The 22,042-nt window shown below is 35.0% G+C and overlaps 1 protein-coding gene across 4 annotated transcripts in view; it reads left to right on the forward strand.

Annotated features, from left to right (window-relative positions):
• The first annotated feature begins 20,075 nt into the window (after window positions 1–20,075).
• The window catches only part of LOC118203715 (uncharacterized), a 234,507-nt gene continuing 232,540 nt past the window's right edge, over window positions 20,076–22,042 (forward strand). For all 4 annotated transcript variants that reach the window (XM_085821500.1, XM_085821502.1, XM_085821505.1 and 1 more), the window contains exon 1: window positions 20,076–20,234. In XM_085821500.1, coding sequence (XP_085677626.1) covers window positions 20,126–20,234 — 109 coding nt within the window. In that variant the 5' untranslated portion in view covers window positions 20,076–20,125. The remainder of the gene's footprint in view (window positions 20,235–22,042) is intronic.

Here is a 22,042-nt window from a genome sequence, read left to right on the forward strand (position 1 = left end):
CTTTTGAACTTGAGACTTGCAATTCTCTTCCGTTTCTCGACATTCTGGTCACACGTAACACATCCAACTTCAGTACTACAGTTTACCGTAAACCTTCATCGGTTTGCCTTCCACCACACTTTAAATCATGTCATCCGACTAAACAAAAGTTAGCTTCATTTTATTCCTATGTTTTCCGTGCTCTTCAAGTTTGCTCCTCCAAACTAGCCCTTGATGAAGAACTAAATTATTTAAAAGCAATAGCTATTGACAGGGGCTTTTCACCCAACATTATTAATCAAGCAGTTAAAAAATTCTCATCTCAACACACTAAAGGCCACACTCTTATTTTAGGAGATTATAAAAATTCTGTTGTCATTCCCTTCTTTCCATCAATTAGCTATAAAGTTGCACATATTTTGCAGAAATTTAACTTTCGGGTTGTTTACTCTCCCATCAATAAAATTCCAACTTCTATACTCAAGGACCCCATTCCGGATATGAATTCCTGGGGTATTTATAGGATTCCTTGCCAGTGCGGTTTAATTTACATTGGCCAAACTAAGAGAGCCTTAAAATTTCGCGTCAAAGAACATGAGGCATATGTTAGAAAAAAGGAAACACAGAAGTCTTCTGTTGCTCAACATTGCTGGTCCGAAAATCACACTTTCAATTTTTCTGCTGCCAAAATTATTCAAAAAACATCTTCCATTGGAGAACTGGATTTTCTAGAGGCATTTCACATTCATAAAAATCTTTCTGTTCTAGTTAACGATCCTAATTCCAATCCAAATTTGCCTTCGGCTTTTAGAGAAATTATGTTTTAGTTCTGGTTTCGCCAACAGATGGCGCCACTTGCTTATTCTTGTCCAGGCTTTCTTCTCTTATCTAAACATTATTTCCTATCTTGTTCATTTGCGGTTTTGCAGCTGAAGATGATGGTTCGGTAAAACCATCGAAACTAGTCCTGTGAAAATTTTGTAAATTAACGCTGATTTTTGTTGTTTGACTTCTGAATTAAAATTAAGCTTATTAGAGTACATTTTATTTACATAGATATGTGTATATGCATGTATTTAATAAAAATCAATGAAACAAAACATCCACAAGATTGATAGAACTTAATACAAAATTTTCAAGTTTTTTGAAAAACAAAACATTTATTGAGTTTTGGGAAAATAATCTGATATTTTCTTTGCATTGTCTTTTTTTAGCATCAAATTGTTCAATGTCAAACATTTTGTTATTCATTTCACCATTGGAATGTGCGTCTGAATAACTGTCCATACTTTTTATGATGTTCCTCATTTCGGATGACGTGGGAACAGGAACTGCATTATTCATTTTATTTTCGTCATCAGAATCTGCATCAATGATAATTTTTTAGCTTTAAACAAACTCCAAAATAACTTTGTCCGCCATAATTGAGGTTGTACACACATTATCATAAATTACTGCAACGAATTCTTCTGATAGTACAGTACAACAGTTCATTAATACAGAAACTTTCTCAAACATTTTATTAAGTGTCAGCTCAGTTTCACTATCCTATTTCTCTATTTCTTTTGGCGCCAAAGAATCTGATACTTTTGAGAATTGTCTGTAATGAAAATAATTTCCATTCATCCTTGGAGTTGCTGAATTCCATGCAGTGCAACATATCAGCCAAACTCACTAATTTTTACTCGCACTGCCATGTACTCGTCACCGAATTCCAAAGCTAACTGATGAGAGATGAGATTTTTGTGTGGCGTTTGTAGAGGTGGAAGGCGAAAGTAGCGTAGATAAACAAAACTGGCTCGTGTCGCAGGCTAATCCAAGGGTATTTCAAAGCCAAATTAGCCTCTTTTCTACGAAATATGTGAAACCACCTCTCTTTTATTTCACATCCCGCTTAAATCTCATCTGCGGTTTAAAAAGATTTGCGGTAAAATTCTAGTATACGGTAAGGCTTTGGCACGATTTTAAAAATTGTCGCCAAGACCAAAATGACCCGTTTACTGCGCATCAAGATGTCGCCAAATCCCATTATTATTCTAGCCAAAGAACGTCTATGTAAAGAAGAAAAGGTTCCATACAAGTAAAATGCTATTACGCCGCTAGAATGCGGAGGGAAAATTTGCCAAGGGATTTGGCGACGGAACCTGGCGGCCAGAATTTCCCTCTCCGCGATGTGTACAGGAAATTGAGAAACACGTGTTAAGAAGAAACGGTTTTTAACAAAAAGAAAACTACGAAAATCCGTTTTTAAATTATTGCGAAAACGTTTCTTCTTGGATTTTTCGCAATAATTTTAAAAACGGATTTTCGTAGTTTTTTTTTTTTCTCCCTGAAAATAACTAATCCATGAATTAATTTACTTGCGCCAAAAAATATTTTCTTTTCCTTTAGAGTTTAACCACTTGCGCTAAGACTAAACTTCACAGTTGCGGTGCCGTGTGCTACAATATAACAAGCCGTAAAGTGTCTCATTTGCGCCGCTCCGCATCTGCGAGTGCAATCCAGAGCTGTAACTCGAGAAATAAACAATCTCGTTGTTAGGCGACGTTTGCACCACGTTATTTTCATTTTTGAGATAAATGCTTATCGACGTGGTGTTCACGTCGCTCGCGGTTTCAGACAAAAGCATCTCGACGTGCGTGGCACGTCTTTTTTGCGCAAGTGGTTAAAGAAATTTTAAACGATATTCATTTTATGAACTCTTGATAACGTGACCTTCGAACTTCGACACCGGTTTCGAGCTTTGGCGACAGATATATCAGACATGCACAGCTGTTTTCCGTCTATGATGGAACGGAGCCACAGCCACGTCTGTTTCAGAGAGGTTTTCCTTCTTTACAATACATATTCTTTGATTCTAACCTCCATAGTACCGTATACTAGGATTAAACCCATTTTGTTTTATATGAGAACAGGTACTTTCTTTAGTTCATGCACTGCACATGCGATTCTCGAGAATAATGGAAACCAAAAGTTGCGGGAAAGTTGCTTTGCCTTTCTAAAAGACAATCAAATTGGAGCTGCGAAAATTGGCTCTATGCCAGCTACCCGAATGACACTCAAGTGATACATAATTCGCCAAAAAAGTTACCTCTTCCGACGTCGGCGCAAAAATCGCTTTTTTTGGCGGGATCGTTGTATGAACTTCCCTGACTTTTCCAGATTTTGAAAAAAAATACTTAAATTCCCTGACTTTTCCCTGAATATTTTGGTCAATTTTCGAATTCCCTGACTTTTCCCGGTTCTCCCGGTTTTCCAGGTAGCGTGGCAACCCTGATAGTAGTTTGTCGGGACCGTTGCATTATTTCGTGTTAACCGATATTTCGCCTTAAGTGATTTCACGTTAAACGTATTCCATCATATACAGATGCGTTTGGACTATGTATATACAAATAATTTTTTAAAAGGAAAATTTATAATCCTTCCAAAATTTTTCGTGCATTAAGCTGTTAAAAATTGATTAGTAAATATATAAAGAAAGAAATTTAGAACAAATTTTTCAGAAAGAATAAAAATTGAAATTCAAATTAACTTGATAAAATCCTATAAAAGTCGAATATCAAATATTATTTTTAGACTAGTAAAATCTTTTTTAATTGTAAGATAATTTTAATGATTTTATTCCCCCCCATTTTTCTTTGCTACTGCTGTTTGATAAGAGGTTCTAGTAAAGTTTTGAGTTAAGATTATTTTGAACTTTCAAAGATTTTCCATTGCAGGATTTTAATTTTTTCTAAATTTTTAAGGGCATGTTTCCCTTTTTTTTTAAGATTCTTTTTAGATTAGAAAAATATTTTTAAATTGGAAGATATTTTTAATGATTTTCCTTCGCTTTGAGGACTAGAATTTTCGGGTGAACTATTAAGATAAAAAATATATTGAAATGGTTTATCAACTGATTCTGGATACAGAAAAGCAAGGATTTTGTTTTAGAAGGAGAAATGTAATTACCGTATTTGACGGCATATAAGACGCACTTTTTTTCCTAAATTTGATCTAAAAAAAGTTACCTGCATCTTATACATGAAGGACACAGGTTAACTTTCAATACTGAATGCTATTTTTAGCCCGGATAAAGGTCTAGACACACATAACTTTTTCTACATCTACATGTGTGTGGCCTTCTAGATAAGGGTGTGTCTTATATGCCGTCAAATACGGTAAATTTGACATACCTCGTCTTGACGATATTATGTTGAAGTTGGTTAGATTCCTCGCCTTTCTTGTTCTTTTATACTATTTTTTAGTTTTTCTTGTGATGGTGTATTTTAACTTGTTGACTGCCGTGGGGGCCACCGGTGACCAGCACTCAACTTGGCTACAGCGCCGTGGGTGATACCGGCAATGCGACCAATAGTAAAATACATAATTAGAATAAATATCGATACTGATAAATTTTTAAATAGTACCATTGTTACTATAATGATTTGAAGAATAATAAATTGTAAAAATTTAAATTATAAATCACAAAAATGGTCTACAGATGTTTGGGGGTCTTCGGTGACAACCAGCAAGAAAAATGCATTAAGCACGATTATATATAACATAATGTTCTGCAGATAATATTTCAACATAATATATATCACATAATAAAAATTTCAAGTCGGCGTCATGGGCAAATCACGTAAAATGCGCGCTGCAGTCAACTTGTTAATTTTTACATTTTAAAGTATTTTATGAAGATCATTTGAACTTCAATTTTTTAGTCTTTGTGAAAAGTTGGTTCTAAATTTCTTTATATATATATATATATATATATATATATATATATATATAAGAACTCCTATACTCCTAGGAAAAAGTAATTTATATACAGTACAAAGTCTTTAATTCGGACTCGTCGGGACTTCGGCAATTCTGGATTATAGATCATCAATTTAAATCTGGTAAGATGGCATGCAGAAATTATAAAATTAAAAATATGAAACAGTAATTTATGAAATAAAGAGCAATTATGATCTAAAGGGTATCAAAATTTACAACAAAAAAAGCTTAATATTTATTTATTTACTTTACTAAACATTTCTTTCAATGTAAGTTGTTTAAGTTGCTTCGTTTTATGTGCTAATACTTTCTCTTTAATTCTATAAACAGACATAATTTCTTGTTCAGTTACAAAGTTCCGCTGTTCAAGTCCTGTAATTGCTGTGCCGAGATTACCGACTAACTTGTCAATCGAAATTTTTTCTTTTTCACTAACCTCTCTGTCACTTTCTTCATGCCTTTATCCATTTTTTGCAGCGATTCCACTTTTTGTTTGATGGACATCGAAACATGCTTTCGCTTTGTAGATCCCTCCAGAATCAGAAAGTCTTTTTGACATAATCGAAAGTTCAAGCTTACTTTTTATAAAATTGCTCTAACAGCCTGCAAAAAATAATATGCCTGATTCAATTAGAAGATTAAGGAACAACGCAATCTGCAACTTTAACTGAAATAGATAATTAGATAATTTTAGCCTAGCTTATACCGTCTGTTATACATTAAACGCACGCGTGTGCAGAAAGTTTGTAGCTTTGAGGTCCGGATTATAGATCATTCCAGGTTATGGACGTCCGGATTAATGACTTTATACAGTATTTATTTATTCCACACTTTCATTTTGAAACATTTTAGTACATGCTTTTCCTCAATATTTTAAAAGTTGATTTTTTGTTGAACTGAAATATGTAATATGTAAAATTCTATCAAAAAACATAATTCAACTCAGAATTGAAACAGGAGATAAATAGAGATAATAATGTGGAGTATTTGATCCTCTTTCCCTAATAGTCATTTGAAACATTTTAGCGTGTTTTTCCATTCAGCTGAAACAGTAAAAATATAGAAAAATTCCCACAAAAACATAATTCGGCTGAGAAACAAAACAGGCCAAAAAAAAAAAAAAAATGGGTTCGCGTCAGGAAACTGATTGGTTTAAAACAGGGCTTCTTAAACTTTTTTTCAGTTGTGACCTTTTTTTATCATAGATTTTTTTTAACGACCCCAAAATATTTATGAAAATTTTGTGGGACCCCATGTGAAAATCCGACACGCACGTGAGTGAAACTGTCAATTTTTTCACTTGTACTGTAAGATAATATGGCAGCTTTAGGTCATTATCTTTAATTTCTCATTTTAAGACATAAAACAATGTAAAATTTTAATTAAGTAACAGATGAAATGACAGCGTCATGCGCAAAGCAAGTAAAATGAACAATTATATTATGAAAAGAATGCGTTGAAACATTTTTGTTTTTCTCTTTGTCTGTATTGTCTTATCTTCATCTATTTTCAGATACATTGTGTAAAAATATTCGGTAATTGTAAAATTATTATATTAAGTTTAACAAATACCAAAACTAATAAAATTTTTTGCGACTCCCTGCTGTAGATGGGGGTTGCGATCTACAGTTTAAGAAAGTTGTCTGAAATAACGTTACAATATTTGATTTTGCTAGAACTTTAACTCAGGCCACAGCCAGTGCGGTTATGGCAGGTGTGCAAAATTTTGGAATTTACAGAAATATCAAGTAGCAAAATTTTTGGAATTTAGGAGTGGAAAAGTTTTTAGAATTTAGGACCCACAGAGATAGCATAGCACAACAAAATGTACCTGTTGGAGCTAGGACTCCAATGCATGGTTATATTCTTGTCAGGAGTGTATGCCTGAATGCAGAGATGCATTTTGAGTCATCATTGCTAGGTCACCAGCCTACACAGCATTGTGCGATACGTCATTCATGTAAATACGGAATAAAATTGATTGCACTAACCTAATTCATGTAAATACGGAATAAAATTGATTGCACTAACCTAATTCATGTAAATACGGAATACAATTACTGTAATTTTTGAATAAGAATAAAACACTTGCTTTCTGTTCATCTGAAATGGGATAGATTTTCTAGCAGTTATTCCAGCAGAAATTTGAAGAAACGGATCATTCTGTATTCAGTTAGATAAACAAATACACAAGCTATGAACATAACATATTAAACCGTAATTCACTTTTCACATTGGACAGCCAATGTTTATCAATTTTCATCATGTGAAAATTGATAAATATTGGCTTTCCCGTAAGTACTTTCGTACATCGTACTTTCCCGTAATTTTGAAAATACTCTATTGCATGGTGTTCAGTTGAAGACAAGCCCGAAATCATTTTTTTTTTTTTTTTTTTTTTTTTTTTTTTTTTTTTACAAAATGCAATTGATAACTTGTATTGTTTTTTTACAAAATTTAAACCTGGGAGTCATGAACAAATTTGTGGGGGGTCACCAAATCCGAAGATATTTATTTGACAATAAAAGGTATATGGAATTTGAAGAGAACTTTGGATGTTTTTAACATTTCCATATTTAAATTTTGATTTTATTGCTTTCCACTTGATTTGTGTGTTATGCTTGATGATTTCCAAACAGGTTGAATCGAATTTCAATGCAATTGCATACGCGTAGCTAAGATGTAGTTTTTTCGACTATGTTAGTAGTGTCTTGCATGTAATTGTAATATGCATCATTTATAAACTATGTTTCTCAATTCTAATCAAATTTGTTGTCAAGTAAGCACATAACATTTCCTAAGTATTGGAAAATTCAGTAGTGTCTCAAAGGATAGTAAAAACAATTTTGTTTCAGCTGCAATTTTGTTCATGATGGTTAAATGGCCCAAAATAGATACCCAATGTTCACAAGAGAAATGGGATGGATGGAGCAACATCAAATAAACTTGGAGAAAAACTATTAATGAAAATGCAAACAATAATGAATCCAATGGCTCTCTTTCTACTTCTAAAAAAATTGAGTAAATATCAAGAAGAGTTTATTTTATACTATTTTACATGTCACATTATTAATGGAAAATGAATATCCATTGTGTGTTCAATGCAGTTAAAACTTGGCACATGGAAAGTATGAAACCTGCGAAATTAAAAACACATTTAGAAACGGTACTTTTCCGTTTTGCCGGTGCAAACGATAAAGCTGCCAACAATGGTACAACTGATGCCAAACAGAATACCTTCACTGGCAACCTTTTACGCCTCATTTTCAAAACAAGTTGCAGCCATTTCTTATCAGATTGACTGTACTGGCATACAATTACATAGAATTTGTACAAGATAGTTAAATTTTATGCTCTAAGACCATTCATGGTAATTAAGTCAATTAGAATGCAATCACACCGCTCATCCGAAGGCGAAAATATAGAAAAGACAAAATCACGGGTCAAATTCATCAATTCTAATGAGAATGGACTAGCGAAGTAAAGCACTGTGGTTTTAGGTAATTTCTGAATAAACTATTCGTACGAATTGAAATAATTCTTGCATTTAAATTTGCATTCCAAATAAGGATTTAATTTGTCATTAATGTAGATAATTACTGAGAGAATTAGATTTTTGTAGCATAGTTTACGTGAGATGAGATCACGTGATGCGAACCGACAAATCAGGATGTTGAAACATGAAAACATAGTAAATTCTTAATGTCTTTTCACAAATTTATCGTCTTTATTTATTGGCTTTTTACAAAATTTTAAAAGGTATTAAAATGTTTATGCCTTCAAAATAAAAAATTCTTTAAACTAACGTTTGTTAAAATTTTTTATGTGTATATTGTATGTTGTCGACAACAAAGTCTGCTTGGCGAAATTTGCGCCAGTGAAACGGAAAGTACCTCAGAAACTAAACATAAAGATTAAGTAAATAAATCTGTAGAATTTTTTTAAGGAATGAGCTAAGAGCATGAAAAATTAAAATATATTTTTGAAAAAATATACAACAGTTCCTGAGAAGATTTACAGGCATCTTAAAAGTTTCATATTTAATTGCAAAAAATTTAAAACCTCATGCAATTGGAGAATCACTCATTCTTCCTTCAGCAATTAAAATAACATCATTTATGCATGCAGAAAAATAAAGTAATGATTTAAAAAGAATAGCATTAAAAAAAGATACCGTTTCTCACGAAATTTCTGTAATATCAGACATTATAGAATACAAAATCCAGTCTTTACTATAAAACTTGATGAAGCTACCGACATTATAAAAATGTCTCAATTCATCGTTTATCTGAGATACATTTTTGAAGACGACACATTAGAATATTTTTTATGTTGTAATATTTGGAAAGGAAAAGCAACTGGAGAGAAAATATTTCAAACTATTGACAGACATTTTGAAACAAATAATCCTACCTAGACACTCTGTGTCGCAGTTTGTACCAATGATGCTGCAGCATTAACAGGTAATTATAAAGGACTAAGAGGGTTAATAATGAAAATTGCTCCCCATATAATATTCCATCACTGTATGACACATAGAAAAGATCTTGTTGCAAACTGATGAAGAATTGGACATGATATTGCAGGGTTATTACTGCAATTAATTACATTAAAAGGCAAAATCCTAAACAGCTGTCTCTTTTTAATGCAATGTAATTAGATAAGTTCTGTATATGAGACATTATTACCAAAGTCAGTTGGCTTTCACACAGAAAAATAGCAAGACATATTTTCGATTTGAGAAATACAGTTTACATATTTTCGGAAGAAAAGAAACATAGATCAGCAAGTTCATTCATTAATAATGATTAATTAGGAAAACTCAGTTACATAGTAGACATTTTCTAAAAACCTAAGCATTTTAATAATGAGCACCAATATTGAAACTTTTAAAACTAAGCTAATACTTTGGCAAGGAGAATTGAACTAAAACAACAGAAACATGTTTTTCAGAATTTACTAAAGAAAATAATACAGATTCCTTGTTTAAAACAACGTATGATAAAACTGACAGAAATTTTGTGACCCATTTTGCCTTTGGTATTTTCAATTCGGTACTTACGTATTATCGCAACCAGGTTGGCGCGATTTGTAAGTTTGAGTAAAAAAGTATGAATAATAAGAAAATGTACATTTATTAATTACAGATAATTTTTAATACAGATTTTTATATTATTTTGTTTTAAAATATAAAATAGCAATTAAACCCTTCCGGTTTCGAATTTGAATAAGTTGCAGAATTATTTTTTCGGCGGAAATCTTTTGGCTATTGCTTTTAGCACTGATTAAAAACCGTCTTCGCCATTAACAGCTTGAGCTTGGCGCCATATAAATTCGATAAGGTATGAGTCAAGATGATGACGGGCTGTTCCTCTCTGTTTTTTGTTGTGCCATTTGGCTGAGCCCCACATGCGCTCTACATGTTGTGTGTGAACACCCGTGTTGGGATCCACAAAGTTATATTTGTGATTAACAGTTCCATGCAGAAATCCAGCATTTTCGAACTCACTTGTATTGTATCCTTTCCAGCAATCCAAATAAATGATGCTTCCTTCCTTGATATTTTCGCAAATTTTTTCCATGAGGGTAACGGCGCTTCTGTTAGGTACAATAACCGAAAAAGTAATTCTGCAAAAAATTAATTAAAGTATTTCAGGGCATTCAATCTAACCAGTAAGAAAAATAATTTCTTTACGAAAAACTACATATAACACGTAGGGTTCCGTAAGTAGGGTCGCCAAATTTGGCGATTTATGCGAGTTTTGGCCTGGTTGCGTTAATACGTAAGTATTAACGCAACCTTCAATTCCAATGTATATCTAAATGAAAAAGAACAATTAATTGATATTTTAAGTGAAGGAACTCTGTGTTAAAGTTATCGATATTTTAAGTGACGGAACTCTGTGATAAAGTTAAGTCTGTAACTTGTCAAAAATTTCAGTTATCTATTGGAAACAAATATGACGATTTAAAAGGAACGAAAGTAAATTATTACGTTTCTTACATAAAATTGTACAGCAAACCTTTAGCTTATATTTAAAATTTCTAAAATGCTTATGTTACATTTTTCTGTTATATAAGCATTGGAAGTGGATTTCTCACTGAAATAGAAATAATTTTGCTATTGAATTAACATGGAGAACTTTTTTATTGAAATATTTTTTCTCTGTGACATTAGTTGCATCTACTACAAACTAAAGATTAAAGAACTGTTTTTAAAACATTTCGAATTCGTTGTCATATTGATCTATGAAGCACTAGATTAGTGAGTTTTTATTACATTATTGACAAATATAGTTTTTAAACAATCAAAAAAATTTTCAGAGGAGATAATTATTTGTCAAATATGAATGTGTTCTCAAAGCGAAAATAAATAATAAGTGATAAAAAGAAAATTAAGTTAGAACATTCACATTTCTAACAAAGTAATTTAATCTTTATAATACAATATATTTTACAATGATAACGCAAAATACAATGTGAAAGGTTATGCGAAGATTATGATAGTACCAAGAGTATTCAGCATTTCTTATAATCCTATTACCAGATAATAATAACATTAAAATAAATTTCATCTGAATGAAGTTTTCTTATTACAGAAACAGTCAAATTATGCAATTACATAAACGAATGCACTTTCAGACAATATACTTAATATTGTTTACAAGTGCAAGCCAAAGTTCTGTTTATGTTACTTCTCGCCCTTCAGCGCATGCTCAAGAATTACCATCCAGGCGAAATTAGTCGATTTGTCTATGACGTCAAAAATTCGAAAAGTGGGGTAGGGTTTTGAAATACGCTACCTGGATCTTCAAAGCTGTGATTATTTATTGCTAGAGTAAAATGTTTTTCAACATTTGCTACTTCGTTCAAATACCGCCGTCCCTATATGTAAATAGTGTATAGTTTCAGTAACTCATGTGCCTCAGTGTTGTACAAGAACTTTAGTGTTTAATTTCTCAGACCAAGACTTCACTGAATTGCGATATCTACTATTTCAAGATGCATTGGCTGTGGACAGTTCACGGGAGGGTGACCCCCACGTGGCTACTGCCCAACCTGTGTTTTACAGCAAGGTTGAATTTGAATATTTTGTTTAGCTAACCTGTTGCACTTAGTTGTGCCATTTGTCTTCATTTAGATCGCGATATTAGTTTCCAATTTGGATAACCTGTTTCAAAACTTGATAATTATTAATATATCCAATATTTCTCATTGCACGCGTAAGCTGCTTTGCTCGGAGTCTGAACTTGGGTGGGTGACAGGCTCCTGCCAATCCTCTCCCTTCACTCCACCTACATTTCACAAAATTTGACAAGTTTCGCCTAGTTGGCGCGGCGTAAATCACCTTAATTAAAAACTTAAGTACAAACGCCTTAGGGCAATTTACCAGCAGAGACGGTTAAAGTAGCGGTTGGCTACTAATTGCTGCCTAGCCATTGACTCGATTTCGATTTCGAGTTCGTTGTAGTTACTTAGTTGGTTGTTGTTTTAAGAGTTTGTTTAGGAAACTGCTCTTGTTGACTGTAGCGAATTCGCGGATTAGCTTTCTTTAGCTGTTTTGAATTAACTTCTGTTGAACGTTTGAGTAGTTAAGATAACTACTGTGAGATATTGTAATACTGCATGAATACTTTAGGAAATTTAAGCATATTTGTTGTGATAATAATAAATTTTTGTTCATTTTCATCGGATTTGTGCATTCATTTCGTAACGAATCCGTACGCACGCAACAATTTTTGGTGTCAGAAGTGGTATCTGAATGCCAATAACAAAAGCGATGGAAGAGCAATTAAGGCAGTTGATGTCAGCCTTTGCCTCGTTTAAAGAAAAATAAAAGAAGAGATGAATTCTAATCAGGAAAAGGTTGAAGCGGTACAGGAAAAAATGAAAGCGGGACAGGAATTTGTTAAAGTGGAGATGAAATCTATTAAAGACGAGATGAAATCTGTTAAAGATGAGATGCAAGCAGGTCAAGAGGAATTGAAAAGAGAAATTACCTGCGTAATAGGAAACAAATTCGAGGCTACTGAAGGTAGAATAGACTCGGTCGAAAGTAAGGTTGGAGAAATTGAAGAAAGAGTGTCCTCCGTCAAAGAACAAATAGAAGGGAGAGTTTCTGCTGTGGAGGAACGAATTGAAGGAAGAGTTTGTGCTGTCCAACACCAAATTGGATAACAAATTGATGATAGGGTTTCTGCAATAGCCAAGGAAGTGGATATTTTAAAGAAATTCGTAGCGACGGCAGGGAACAATAGTGATGGTTTTTAAATTTTTACCCATGCCTGCTCGTCCCTCTCTGAAGTTATCTAGAAGTGGTCTCTCTGAAGTTATATGATGGGAAGACCTCTTGGCAAGTGTATACAATTTTCTATAGTGGCGGATGCGAATGGATGGGATTCCCAAGCTAAGGCCTGTCCTCTCGCCACTTGAGCAAACGCAGCGGATATCCTGCAGACTCTTCCCGAAAACCAGAGATTAGACTTTGAAGCTCTATCTGGCGCATTGGAGCTGCGCTTCGGAGAAAAGTGTTTAAAAGACTACAGCAGGCTTCAATTAAAATCCCGTCATCAGAAGTCCACCGAAACACTTCAGGAGCTCACCACGGATGTTGAAAGGCTGTTACACCACGCCTTTTCGGAGTGCCCGACAGAAACAAGAGAAATCCTGTCGCCGCAATATTTCATCGATGGCATCCGGGACCCTGAAATACAGAAAGCACTGCGAATGGCGGATGTTAAAGATTTGAAAAGCGCTTGATTGTACGCGATGAAATTCGAGGCAACCCAGTAAGCCACTCGTCGATACCGCCACCCAGTCAGAGCTGCTTAAGTCCAGGAGCCAGGGGGTCAGGTCACCGCTCGTCTAGACTATTTAACTAGACAACTGAACTCCTTGAGACGGAATATTGGTGATAAGAAACCGACCGTTAAGTGCTGGCTGGAACTGCGGTGCTGAAGGACACATACGACGAAACTGTAGAATACCCCAGGGTACGGATGTTAAGACCGCTCCTAACCAACAGCAGGGAAACTAATTAGTGGCCATCTCGCGGGGCGGAGGTTGCCAAATAATGAAAAGCCCCAGCTTAAAGCGCTTCAGATTTCTGCAGTGAGAGGCGGCAGTAATGGACTTTTCATAATAGGATATATTAATGGAGTTCCCTGCAACATGACGATAGATAGAGGAGCCAAAGTTACCATCATTCTGAAAAGATTTGGCTCAACAACTGGGAACAAACTTATCTTGACGCCGCCGCCCTGCGTTACCCTCCAGACTGTGTCCGGTGAGAAGATCGACATCGACGGAAAAGTAAATGTTAACATCACGTTTGGAAGTGCCGCTTACCATCACACGGCATATGTAGCAGAGATCACTGATTCTTGCATACTCGGATTGGACTTTCTAAGGAAATACAATTTTCCTTGGACTTTAAAAATAAGGAATTGCATTCTACATCTGAGGACATAGCGTTATTTGGAGTTAATGATGAAGAAGTGAAATCTGTCCATAAAATCATAGCACAAGACAATATCATAATACCGGCAAGAACAGAAATTTTACTTCCTGGATCCATAGCCGAAAACAGAAATTTCCGCTACGGCATCATAGAATATCCACATAAATGTAATAGCCCAAAAGGAGTACTAGTAGCCTCAACACTCGTCGACCTATCCAGAGCGATTATCCCGGTGAGAGTCGCCAATGTAACTGAGAAGGTGAGAATTATTAAGAAAGGTTGCAGCATATACTCCAGTAACCACCGTTGAAAGAAAGAGTAACATCCAAGAATCCGTGTCTTCATAAAGAATTACATCAGAGTTACTTCAGAATGCGCGATTAAACGATGAAGAGAAGAATGCTGCCGATCGCGTCATTAAAGATCTTCAAGTTGTTTTCTCCCGTTCGTCTTCTGACGTGGGTCGAACTAGTTTGACACAACATAGAATCGATACCGGCGATCATCCCCCCGATCAAGCAACATCCAAGACGTCTACCGTTTGTTACACAGGAAGAGGTACGAACACTTTTAAAGGATACGGAAGAAGGCGATGTTATCGAGCCTTCAGCAAGTCCATGGGCATCTCCCATCGTCCTAGTTAGAAAGAAAGACAGCTCAACAAGATTTTGCGTCGACTATCGCCGGTTGAATGAGGTTTACGAAGAATGGCAGTTATCCTCTTCCTAGAATTGACGACATTCTAGACACTCTTTCTGGAAGCAAGTGGTTCTCAACACTTGATTTAAAGAGTGGATAATGGCAGGTAGAAATACAGCCTGAAGACCGAGAAAAGACGGCATTTACTACGGGACAAGGGCTTTGGCAATTCAAGGTGATGCCGTTTGGACTGTGTAAAGCGCCGGCAACATTCGAACGTCTTATGGGGACTGTTTTGAAAAACTTTTCCTATGAAGCCTGCCTGATATACCTGGACGACATTATCATCGTCGGAATGAGTTTTGAAGAACATTTAGAAAATCTTAGGAAGGTGCTTCAGAAACTGAAAGAAGCCAATCTGAAGCTGAGTCCCGCTAAATGCAAATTGTTCCGAAAGGAAGTGACTTACCTGGGACATACCATCTCTGCAGAAGGTGTGCGCACGGATCCTGAAAAGGTAACAGCGGTTAAATCCTGGGAACGTCCCGAAAATGTCCATCAGCTGAGAAGCTTCCTAGGGCTTTGCAGCTACTATAGGAGATTCGTGAAGGACTTTTCTTCCATCGCAAGACCCCTTCACAAGCTGACAGAGATCAAGCAAAAGTTCTTGTGGATAAAAGAATGCGAGGATGCATTTAACAACTTAAAGGAGGCTTTAACATCTGCTCCGATCTTGACGTATCCTCAGCTCGACCGACCATTTATTCTCGACACAGACGCGAGCAATAAAAGTGTCGGTGCTGTTTTGTCCCAAGAAATAGACGGCCAAGAACGTGTAGTGGCGTACTGGAACAAGTGCCTGTCTAAACCGGAAAGGAATTACTGTGACACCAGGAATGAGTTTGCTCGCCATAGTCAAAGCTGTAGAACATTTCCATCATTATCTATACGGGAGAAAATTCCTCCTCCGCACGGACCCTGCCTCATTGGCCTGGCTTTTAAATTTCAAGAATCCTGAGGGTCAAATAGCCAGGTGGATACAGAGACTCTAAGAATATGACATCACTATCCGTCATCGTAAGGGATCATCACACGGAAACGCCGACGCCCTGTCTAGACGACCTTGCCCAGAAAGCTGCCAATATTGTTCCAGGGTGGAAGCGAAATACGAGCTGCTGACTTCGGTCGCAAGACAAATTACAACATCAACATCGGCTGACCGAGACCCGTGGAGTGATGATGAAGTCAGGAAAGACCAGCTGGAAGACCGCGACATTAAACCTATAATTGATTTAATGGAGTCATCAAAAAGAAAACCTACCTGGCAGGACATTTCTATCTGTAGTCCTACATCAAAACAATACTGGGCACTCTGGGATTCACTTCACATTCGAAACGGCGTCTTATACCGGAAATTCGAATCGGATGATGGGAACACGTTCCAATGGCAATTGATACTTCCAAGATCCCGGATTCCTGATTTCCTTAAAGAACTACATAACAGCTCTACAGGAGGTCATTTTGGAATAATGAAGACCTTGCAGAGAGTCCGTGAGCGCTTTTACTCGAATAATGTAAAGGGTGACGTGCAAAAATGGTGCTCATCTTGCGATGCCTTTGCAGGTCGGAAAGGACAGAAGAGACGCAGCCTAGGCAAGCTGCAAGGTTACAACGTAGGGCCGCCTTTTGAACGTATCGCCTTTGACGTCTTGGGACCTCTCCCACGAACTGCTGATGGCAACAAATACATACTCGTTGTCATTGATTACTTCACCAAGTGGCCTGAAGCGTACCCTATTCCTGATCAAGGGCCTGTTACAGTAGCTGAGGTGATGGTACAGCACTGGATTTCCAGGTTCGGAGTGCCTCTTCAGTTACATTCCGATCAGGGAAGGAATTTTAGCTCGTCAGTAATCAAAGAACTATGCAAACTACTCGGCATTGACAAAACCCAAACGACGCCGTTGCATCCCCAGTCGGATGGCATGGTAGAGAGGTTCAATCGAACCATCCTTAATAACCTCTCATTAGTGGTTTCCAGAAACCAGCAGGACTGGGACAAGAAATTACCACTTTTTTACTGGCTTACCGCAGCACTGTCCACGAGACTACCGGCTATTCTCCATCACAGATGCTCTTCGGTCGTGACCTTCGTCTGCCTTGTGATCTATTGTTTGGTCGCCCTCCGGATGCTCCTTCATGGTGTGAGGAATATATTCAAGATCTCCAGGCCCGGTTTGAAGTGATGCACAACTTTGCACGCGAGCGAGTCAACTTGGCGACGGAGAAGATGAAGACCCGATACGACACAAGAGCTACTGAACATCAATTCCACGAAGGAGACAAGGTGTGGTTGTGAAATCCGACTCGACGGAAAGGACTTTGTCCGAAATTACAGTCACCTTGGGATGGCCCGTACACAGTCCTAAACAGGCTGAATGACGTCGTGGTTTGGATTCGTAAGTCTTCGAACTCTAAACCTAAAGGTCGTTCATTACGACAGGTTACCTCATTACTATGGCCATAGTACGTAATGTAAATAATTGTAAATAGTGTAAGACCACGGTCCTTTTTGTTTCTAAATGTGTATTTAGTATTTGATTTTTATTTTGTATTTGATTTGTATTTAATAGCATTTGATTTGTTTTATTTATTGCATTTATTGTTCATGTTGTTTATTATTGTAATGTAATGCTCATTATTGCATTTATGCCACAGTTGTAAGTTTGGCTTCCTGTCCAGGGATTGTACTGTCCGGGACGTGCAGTCTTTGGGAAGGGGGCAGTGTTACGGATTTGGTATTTAAATAGCTTATGTTAGTTGAATTGTAAATTAAATGGTTTTATTTCCCGCGCAGTGCAGCGCGTGACGAATATTAAAAGAAAGCTAAGCCGGAAAATTGAAAATACGAGAGCGCGTGCATGTAACATTTAATAAATATCTCTTTTTGATTTCGAGAAAGTACTAGAAAATTCTCGCGCGCGATTTTAAAATCTTATAAAAGGAGAAAAACCTCTCAGTTCTTTGTAGTTACTTAGTTTGTTGTTTTAAGAGTTTGTTTAGAAAACTGCTCTTGTTGACTGTAGCGAATTCGCGGATTAGCTTTCTTTAGCTGTTTTGAATTAACTTCTGTTCGATGCCTGCATTCGCCTCCAGTAACTCTGCACATCCACTCAAAACCGTCTATCCGTTTTTTTCGCTCTACTAGTTTCATATTTGTTCCACAAATCCGTCACTTATACGATATGGCAATCAAACCTTTCTCCATACACCACTCAATAACGCATTTTTTATCTCTTCGCTCCAACTGATAAAAGAAATCCAGATTCAGATACTCATCCATTCTGCAGTAAGCACTGAATTAGACTCACTCATGAATAATCAAAACATGTTGTAAGCAAAAGAATTCTTTTCTGTATTTTCAGAAGTTACGGTTATAATTTTTAATTCATGCATTCAATATTTTCAATCGTTTGCTAATGATCGTTTTCAATCGTTTGGTATCTTAATAATACTGTTATGAATTTGGTATTTAAAAAGCTAATGTTAGTTCAATTATAAATTAAATGGTTTTATTTCTCGCGCAGTGCTGCGCGTGACGAATATTAAAAGAAAGCTAAGGCGGAAAATTGAAAATACAAGAGCGCGTGCATTAAATAAATAAATATCTCTTTTTGATTTCGAGAAAGTACTGGAAAATTCTAGCGCGTGATTTTAAAATCTTATAAAAGGAGGAAAACATCTCAGTTTGTAGTAGTTGCTTAGTTTGTTGTTGTTTAGAAAACTGCTGTTGTTGATTATAGCGAATTCGCGGATTAGCGTTCTTTAGCTGTTTTGAATTATGTTCTATTGTACATTTGAGTAGTTAAGATAACTGCTGTGAGATATTGTAATACTGCACCAATATTTTAGGAAATTTAAGCATATTTGTTGTGATAAAAATAAATTTTTGTTCATTTTACATAGGATTTGTGCATTCATTTCGTAACGAACCCGTACGCACGCAGCAATACATACCTCTATTACTTCTTTGCGTAGAATTTTAATATGAGCATAGCATGATTTTATTTTATATCTAATGTCTAAGAATGTTATAATAACTAAATTGTTTTTAACATTTTAGGACACTAACCTAAAATATAAGGAATTTCTCTTTTTTTTAAATACTTTTATTCCGTAAATAAAAATAATGAGGAAAGAAAATCGCTATCCCTGATCATATGATTATTTTGCGTTTTAATTAAATTAACAATGAAATACGTGTGACGTCATTACTTCGTTTTAAGGTGCTTTGATTTATACGGAGGTGCAAGTTTCCATTCAGTTTCTTTCTTTCTTTCTTTTTTTTTTAACCTCATTAGCACTTAATACTAAAAAGCTGTTAACAATGATTAGATCTTGTTAACAGCGCTGTATAACAATGATTAATAACAGCTCTATGTCACAATAATTAACAACAATGACTAATAACAGCCCTGTATAGCAATGATTAATAACAGCCCTGTATAGCAATGATTAATAACAGCCCTGTATAACAATGGTTAGAGCTTGGTTATAGCCCTGTAACAGATCTTGGCTGAATTATATCTTTTGATTTTGATAAAAATTTCAAAAAATGTTAATTTCATACATAATGTTTTTATTTATCCGAAGGTGTAAAGTTCGAAATTGTGCAAAAATTAATTACCTCTATGATTAAAGGAAAATTGTTAGAAAAAATTAACGATAAAAAGGAATCTATATCAGATTTTGAAAATTTTCTCTGAAATAGTGTGTTACTTCTGCAAATATGTATGTGTGCAAAGTTTAAAAAAAAATTAACTAGGTAGAAACACGTCAAAAATTAATTTTAGGACTTTCGTTGAAACAAGTAAACAAAGGAACGAATTAACTCAAACTATATAAAAAGATGATGCTAATTTTCGTTATTACTACATACTTTGGTTTATCGAACATGTGATATCGTATTATGTAATTTTATATTAATCGTTTGGACGCATAATTCACTATAGTTCTTTATTATGTATCATTTGATTGTCCTTAACCTTCCCATTTCTAAACTATTTGTATAAAATGTGATTACATTTTTGAAAAGTCATCACATTGGAAACAGACTTGCAGGTGTTCTCTACAATTCTGAAAACTCGGATTATCTTTGTTATCAATATTTGGAAAAAAAAGGAGAAAAAAAGAAAACTACTGATAAAAAAGAGCTGAAGACTTAAAGTATCTTTTTATCAATAAGACCGCAACTGTTCCCAGCGAAAGAGGTTTATTCAATTGATGGATCAACAAAAACAAGAGTCGAACAACATGCGTGTCTATTCGTTTTGGTTTGTTCTAATGTTTTTATTATTAATTTTAGAGCGATGCATCGGTACAGATGTTAATGGTAAGTTTATTTTGTTATTTTCTTTTGCTGGCATCATAACCAAGATCTAAATCAAAGCTATTGCCACTGGATGCCATGAAAGAATTACGAATATTTTAAATTGGAATAACAAGGAGACAAGTGTAATTCTAGGCGACATGCAAGTAGTTGTTACATCTTAAACGAGATACATTACTTGTCTCTCTAGCATTGTTTTCAATAACGAAAAATCTGTATGTATGCTTCTTCCATTGGGGAAAAACGGTAGTACTTACCATCATATTTTGAACACATATATTCTTTCACCTGAACATGGGCACGAAGCCGGAATTTCGAATCTTGAATATGTTCGTATTTTTGTGCGAATTCGCTGAATTCTTAATTAGCAGACTCGGCGGTTAAAAAGCAATGTGTTTTGCTGTCTTAAAATGTAAGTATTTATGCTTCAAATTTAATCCAAACACACGCAATTTAAAAGAAATGTATTGCCATTCGGCAAAATGGGATACATTTTAGTTTCAAATTTAATAAAACTAAACGATTTAAAAGAAGCATGCTGTCATTGTCCGATGTAAAATGTTGTAATCGTTCATGCACCAGTTTGTTGTCATTTTGCGAAGCGTAAAATTTAATTTTTGTTTCGCTTCTCTGCTGAAGCGATTTAAGAGGAATAAACGAAGTTTTTTATTTAAATCAATATTATTTACTAGCTAGAACTCTGACCATTACACCAGCTAGACTCATTAAAGCATTGCTTTGTTTTTCCTTTTTATAGTAACTATTTTAAGCGGCTGGCAGTGCCAGCGTTTAGTTTAGCATCCAAAGCTCTGTCCTGCCAATAGATTTAAAAGCAACAGACACTGCAATTCTTAATAATTTAATTTTTTTACTTCATTTTTGTTCAGTTTATAATTCACATAAATTAAAATACAAACCATATACAAATAATAAATGAAATTTATTTCCGATGATTGCTATTTATTATAAGGAACTATTAGAAAAATATTGATTTCTTAGTTTTTATGTTTTATATTTTTACGTTTTTAATACGGAAAAATTTTTTTAAATAATTTTTATCAGTGAATCCTTTTTTGAGGTGCTAGATTTTAACATCAGGTATTTATCTTGTAGCCCTTTTTTGGAGGGGAGGGGTGTTAACCTTAAATAGCAAAAGTTATTTACTATATTGTTTGGAGGGGATGAGTGTTTTAGAAAAATATTCTAAGGAAATGGCTTATATTAAACCTAAAAGTATGAAAAATTACGAAAGCATCATGCAGCCAGTCTGTTAGTTTCAATTCACATCTGAGGGGAATTACCAGTGCTCATTGGTCTTACCCCAATTCAGCACTTGTCCCTCCCTTTCCTTTTGAGCCTGAGGTGCGTAAGACGCTATTTTATATTTCAGGAATCTTTTGTTAATGATCTAAAATGAATGAGATGTTTCAAAAAGTCTTAAGTTAAATATAAAATTTGATTATCGATAGACGTTTATCCGAATTATTTAATTTTAGTTTACAGACTAGTCTACAAAGATTCTGGAAAATTCTGCAAATTTAATGTAGACGTGACGATGAAAATTTTTGCAAATCTTCAGATCAAATTTTATCTTCGCATTTGATATTATACTTTAGTTCTTCGATTTCCATAATTTTTCGCCCTCAGTATTTATATATTCATGGGTCTGCCGTTTTTTGTGAAACTCAAATGCTATAAAAAGGCACTAGGGGAAAAACTCTATTCAAATATTTATCCTTAATTTTATATTTAAACACGTTAATTATTTATTCATATTTTTTAGAATACGTTCCCTTTAAATAGGCTGCATT

The sequence above is a fragment of the Stegodyphus dumicola genome, chromosome 1 (genome assembly GCF_044657685.1).
Source record: "Stegodyphus dumicola isolate Sdum_Otavi_A_Nest chromosome 1, ASM4465768v1".
NCBI lineage: Eukaryota > Metazoa > Arthropoda > Arachnida > Araneae > Eresidae > Stegodyphus > Stegodyphus dumicola.